At 33.4% G+C, this 6619-nt stretch overlaps 1 protein-coding gene and 1 long non-coding RNA gene across 2 annotated transcripts; one reads left to right on the top strand and one right to left on the bottom strand.

Annotated features, from left to right (window-relative positions):
- The first annotated feature begins 197 nt into the window (after positions 1–197).
- On the top strand, positions 198–3192 carry LOC103038927 (uncharacterized). The gene is made up of 4 exons (XR_455620.3): positions 198–290; positions 408–502; positions 1503–1634; positions 2918–3192. It is a non-coding gene; the product is annotated as an uncharacterized LOC103038927 (long non-coding RNA).
- Positions 3193–3614: 422 nt separating this feature from the next.
- On the bottom strand, positions 3615–6544 carry gjz1 (gap junction protein zeta 1). Its single transcript, XM_007259149.4, has one exon. It carries the CDS (start codon positions 5654–5656, stop codon positions 4940–4942), a length of 717 nt encoding a protein of 238 aa, XP_007259211.1. The 5' UTR covers positions 5657–6544; the 3' UTR covers positions 3615–4939.
- Between the last annotated feature and the right edge of the window lie 75 nt (positions 6545–6619).

Raw genomic sequence — 6619 nt, 5'->3', positions numbered from 1 at the left:
CATTCACTAACAACCTTTATGATAAAATGAAGATACTCATAAGTTAGCTACATAAATAAAAAATAAATTGAGATGTTCTTAAATAGAGCTTTCTTAAAATATGTTTTGCAACTTTAAATCATACATGCAACGTGAAAGTGAGGAAGCTCATAGGGGATATTTGATACTCGTGAGTAGACCGTAACTACTGGGAATCTTCACACATCCCCACTTATCAGGTATCATATAAATACCCATGTGGTAGAGATAGCTCTCAAACACTTCCTAGCAAAGCTGTCTGGATTGAGGAGGTGAGAGGAATCTATTAGATCTATAAGACATTTCTAATCTCTTTAATTCATTTTATTTAGAATATTTATGATGACATATTTTGACACATTCTTCACTAATCCATTGTAATATTTTAGCTGTTTAGCCAGAATTCAATTCTCCTCCACTCCTTTTTACTGCAAAATGGGGCGCTATATGCTGATCCTGGCTGTGACTGTAACTCTCGTCTTAGGTGAGCTCTCAACTTTTGCATTTTATAATAATCATTTTTAAGCCTTGGTTGGTTTAATTTCGATGTTTTGTTGACGATATTATGCATGCATCCTCCACATACAGTACCAGTCAAAAGTTTGGTCACAATCTTCTCAATTCAATGTGTTTCTTTCCTTTTTATGATTTTTTACATTGTAAATTTAATGATGGAGATTAAATTAAAATCTATACAGGAACACATGTGGAATTATTTTGTAAATATGCTGTGAAGCTCCAGCTTATCCCAAATCATTTATCTCAGTTGGGTTTAGGTCAATGAGCAGTAGATTGTGGAGGCTTACTTGTTTACTTCATAATTCCATTAGTGCCCCTCAATTGTTTATATGTCTTTAATATTAATATACAATACGGAAAATAAATAAATACACAAATAAAATCATTGCATGAGATGGTATATTAAAAAAAATGACTGGTACTGTAAAATAAACAAATTAATAATACTTATTTTCAGTATTCACTTTAAAAAGTGGTTTGTCTAATCAACTTGAAAAAGTTACTCTATTAAGTATTTGAATAAACCTTTCTTTGATTTGAATAAATCCAGTTCAGTTGCTATATTATTTTAAGGTTAGTTTTATAATAAAGTGCAATAAAATGACATTTTTGTAAATGTCCATATGTTAGTTTTCTTTCTTGTAGAGGATTTATAGTTATTTTATAGTTTTATAGTTTTCACATTTATACATAATTAAACCTTGGTTTTACATTTTTACACTTTTTTAAGTGAATAATACTGATTATCTTGACACACTGGCACCCAGCAGAAAACTTCAATGTTTTTGCTGGTTTTTTTGCGATAATTATGATGATGTGAATTGATAAATACTCTGTATAGTGGTCTTCTGAACGACTGTCTTACAAATGGTTGCATATGTTGTGTGTGTTTAGAAAGACAATAAATCTCAATGGTAATGACTCTGATTCTAAAAAATGAATTATCTAATCTGTGATCATTTCAGTTGCCCAGGCCCTGAAATGTAAACACTGCTCGGACATTCAAAAGATGCCGCCTTACTGTGAAAAAACTGAGGAACGAGAATGCAGTATTGGCTCCAATAAGTGCATTACCATCGACTTTGCAAAACCAGCATGTACGTTCCCAGAAATCTTAAGCTTTCTAAAGACAAAATCAAAAGACGCATTTTACACAAATTAAAGCTGGAGTAGGTGATTTATTTTAGAAACCTGTTCTATTATGTTTCTTGAAATTCTCTTTATATTCCATTATTAAATATTAAATCTAATTCTTTGAGGAGGTAACACGACTGCAAAAACCTGGACCGTTTATTTCTTTAAAATTACTGGAGATTTAAGACCAAATGAAACAGCTGAACTTAATATAAACTAATTTTACCGCTCGTATTCTATTTTTGCAACTCTTACATGACAAACATTTATGACACACAAATACTGGCAACACATAAATATGGCTTTAACCCACAAATACACACACATTCACACCAGTGACACACAAAGAATACATACAAAATGATTTTGTTCCCTGAAGTTCCCTGATTAAAACTAAAACCACATATTACATTTGCTTAAATTACTCTTGCAACAAAATCCCATCAATTACAGACTATATCAAGTTATGTAATGTTGGGATGAATACATAAATACTACTAATAATAAATAGTATATATAAAAACAATCACACATTTTAATCAACCACTTCTTGTGCTTTTAATAAGCAATAATTTATACTAAGCTATATACGCCAAGTATGTACTTCAGCACACTCAAATACATAGTAGTGTAGTAAAAGTTACGTAAGTACAATGTACAAGTATATGTGATACTAAATATCATCACTGTCACTGTAAAACCTTCCCCAAAATTGCTACTTTTCTGGAAAAAAATAAACTTTTTATGAGATATTTATGAGATTAAGTTGGTGAAAACTTAAATATCATTCTAATATTTACATGCATACAGGCAAAAAGTTGGATTAAATCCGATCTGACCATTTACATTTATGATGCATGCCCATGAATCAGATAGAAATTCAGTTAAGAACCACATATGAAAGGGACTTAACTGTGAATCATAAAGATTAGATTTAACACAGTATAATGAGGGAAAAAACTAAACAAAATTATAATTATCCACACTAATTATTTTACACATAGTTCACATAGACTGTTATTATATTAAAATAGTTACTTTAAATTACACAGAGGTGGAAAGAAGCAAGAGCAATACCTTCATGGTTTCTACAAAAATCACTTACTTCAGCTTTGTATTTTTGCTCAATATATATATATATATATATATATATATATATATATATATATATATATATATAACTGTAGAGCTACTAATGCTTCACAAATACTCACTAACATTCCCTTTTTTGCATTTGGTCCTTCAGATGGTCAAGTGCGCAGATGTGCCACTCACAGAGAATGTGAAGATAAAGTGCCTAGCCAGGTGCAGATACACTGCTGTGACGAAGACCTCTGCAACTGACCTTCCTATACTTATAGAGAGAAGAGGGGAGCAAGTCCACTTTAAATAAAGCCAAACTATCTCTAGCATTATTTATAATTAATTTAACAAATGAATAGCTGCCAAAATGTAGCCCTCACTAAATGTGTTCACTAAAAATTCATTATTAAATGAAACAAAATAAATAACATGCATGCATGCAAAAGAAGTATAATGGAATCATTTCAATTTTTTAATTTCAAAAGACTTGCTGTTCGTTTTACTAAAACCTGCAGCATCTGCTGTACATGTGCTTTACTCTCACACACACACACACATACACACCCACATCGCCTTTACACCTCAACCATACAACACAGAAGTGCCTGACTCAGAAACACCATGCTGAGACAAGAAGCAGAACCTAATCACCCTGACAAACTGACATCTTCACAAGTTCACACATAAAAAGGATGCTTATGGTTTAGTGAATTTACTTTTATCATATTGTTTTTTGTTATTTTTTGTTTATTTTATGAGAAATTTTAACAAAAACAAAAACTGAAAAAGAAAAAACAGTACAAATCCACATTAAGAATTCAGATCACATTCTTCATTATATAAGAAGTGTAAACCCAGCATTCTAGACCTGATGCACTTCAGCAAATAACCTCCCCAATGTATATTTTAAATAACCTTTATGCTCATATGATGAATTAATAAACAAATACATAAATGTGCAAACTCTTTTTAAAGGTTACAGGATTATAATAATACAAAAGAGTGATGCTAGAGAAAAAAAAATATTTTGGCTCACATAAGAATCATTTAAGAGACATGTGAGAGTGAAGAACCATTTAAAGATTAAAGCCTTGCACTTTTCAGTCTTTACCCTGCATCCTACATCCATTTGATTAAACTATTTAACTTGTGTTCAAGCGCTGTCCGAGTTTGAGGTGCTGTTTTAGAGCACGATACGGCACCTTCTTAAAGATGCATCACAAAATATATGCATGAGCATACATAAGGAAGGATTGAACAAATATCAGAGCTTTATGTTTTTTCAATCAAGAGCAGACACTGCTTTCTGGACAACTTCATGGATAAGCATTTCTGTCATCTAGAGTCCGAAGTGGCACAAATACCCTTACATGTATCCACCTTAATCTATGTTATCCAGAAAACTGTCACCTCTCTTAAATAAGAACGAATACCTTGAATTAATTAGGGCAATCCTCTCCTGCACCGTTTCAGATGGCACTCTTTTGGGTCTGCTTTTGTGACTGAATAATAAAAAAAAAAACGATAATAGTGAATGGCGTATTGATGCCATCTAAAGACCAGAGCAGGTAATGCGGCAGGCAAAAAACACCTCAGATTTTTTAAAATCTAATTAATTATCTTTTGTTAATTATCCCAAGATAATTATCTTGAGATAATCATCCTGAGATAATTAATTTGAGGGAAATAAATTAGGTGAGCTTCCCCTCCCAAAAAATATTACATTACAGCACATTATATTACATTTTATTCGGCAGATGCTTTTATCCAAAGCGACCTACAAACAATGAGCAACAGAGAACAGAGAAGTTCAAGGTAAACAACATTTTTAGGCAGGGCCTAAAGGAGGCCAAAGGAGGGAAAGCAGGAAATGAGGTTAGAAGTAGTTCGTTTGTTAGAGGTGTTAGAAGAGTAAGTGCTCCTTAAAGAGCTCAATCTTCAGGAGTTTCTTAATGGTAAGGAGGGACGCTCCTGTTCTGGTGGTGGAAGTTAGTAAATCTTCTGCCATATTTTTTCCCTCATGTTCTTTCAGGGCTCTGCATCATTGGCTATTATATTACTACAAAACATTTGTCTGCATAATTGCTTAATAAACCATCAGTTCAGTAAAAGAAAGTTAATAAGAGTCAAAGGAGGCTATAAGGTCTTTTGAAGGCCTTCTTAAAAAGCTTCAGGTTACACACTACTAGCGCTGGGTACAGCATTTACAAACATAGTGGCCAATAAAGTAAAAACAGAACATGCAGCTGGTCACAATGACTAAGAAAGAAATGGACAGCATAGCATAGATGGACATGCTCTTCTCCGCTGTGGCGCTCACCAAGCACTGCAGCACTGGACAGCCATGGTTTCTAGCATTGCACAGGAAGGACTTTTGTCTCACTGTAGGCAGATTCCAAAAAAGTAAAATGTACACGAACCAAACCTCCACCACGATTCTCAAGATCATGCTGAAAAGGTAAGAGAGCACTGCGTACATGCTTCCATGCATGTCTAGAAACATCACCTCTTTGGTTGGAACACTTGGAGTGCTTTTTAACTCGCCCAGAGAGTCGACCTCCATGGCCTTCTGCTTCCTCAGAATCTGCTTCATAAGGACAGTGCGCACGTGGGCAGTGAACAGCTCCATCAGAAAAACTGAGAGGAGGAGGAGGATGAAGAGAAAGTTCCAGGCCATCAGCACAGGTTTGTCGAAGTGCTGGTTAAAGCAGGCTTTAGTGCAAATGCCAGTGTCGTTGCAGCTGAAATCTCTTTCCAAACTGAACCAGGGCATTTCCGCCACAAAAAGGGTCACAAGACGAACACAGAGGAGGCCGAACCACACTGTTCGCCCTTTGTATGTGGTGCTGGTTTCCACAGCAGCGCTGAGTAAAGGGACAAGTCCGGAAACTATGGCTGCCATCACGTTTCAAACAAGGATCTCCTGTCTTAAAGTGCAATCTTACATTAGTATTTTTAGCAGCATTTATAATGATATACTTCAAAACTAACATTTAAACCTAGCAAAGCCAAATGTTTTATTCTTTCTAGTGATTTAGGTTCAAACCGTGCATTATACAGCTCTGGAAACAAATAACTGACCACTTAACAATTATCAGTTTCTTTGATTTTACCAAATTAAAAACCTCTGGAATGTAATTAAGAGGAAGATGGATGATCACAAGCCATCAAACCAAGCTGAACTGCTTAAATTTGTGACCCTTATTTTAAATGATTACCAAGGTACAGAAATATGGTTAAGTCATATGCCTGTGGGCCGCCCTGATTTTGACAAGAGTAAATGCTCAATAATTATTGACATACTTTTACAACCATAGTTCCATATTCATTACAGATATTTTATAAAGCTCTAACTCATTTGTTCAGAGGGACTCATACTTGAAATTCTACAAAGATGCAGTGTGCTCTCAGTAATAAAAAGACTACACCAATAAATTCTGTTGTTTTTTTTTTTACCCTTCCTATTTCTATTTATTTTTACATTTCTAATAATACCACATCAAAGTATCATACAAATATCCTTAAAATTGAAATCTAGTCTCTACATACAAATATTTTATATTGCCACTGTTTAAAAATCTTTGCATCTAATTTTTTAATATAGTTTTATACTTTTTATATATATTTTAATTAATCATAAATATATTTTCTGTCCGAATTTCATATCGACTGGACCAATACAAATAAAAGATTTAGTTGCCAATAAATATTTTTACTTTGACTTCTGTTAATGCTGTATAATTGACAAATATAATTAAAATGTGCAAAAACCTTGTATCTCAATTTTTGTAGCATTACACTTTTTTTGTCATTTTAATCCAACAACTGTTTTTTAAATTGCGTCCAAATTTTATGCTGATGGACC

The sequence above is a fragment of the Astyanax mexicanus genome, chromosome 15 (assembly GCF_023375975.1).
Source record: "Astyanax mexicanus isolate ESR-SI-001 chromosome 15, AstMex3_surface, whole genome shotgun sequence".
NCBI lineage: Eukaryota > Metazoa > Chordata > Actinopteri > Characiformes > Acestrorhamphidae > Astyanax > Astyanax mexicanus.
The sequence above is the reverse complement of the archived record's forward strand: the minus strand, read 5'-3'. Positions and strand labels throughout refer to the sequence as shown.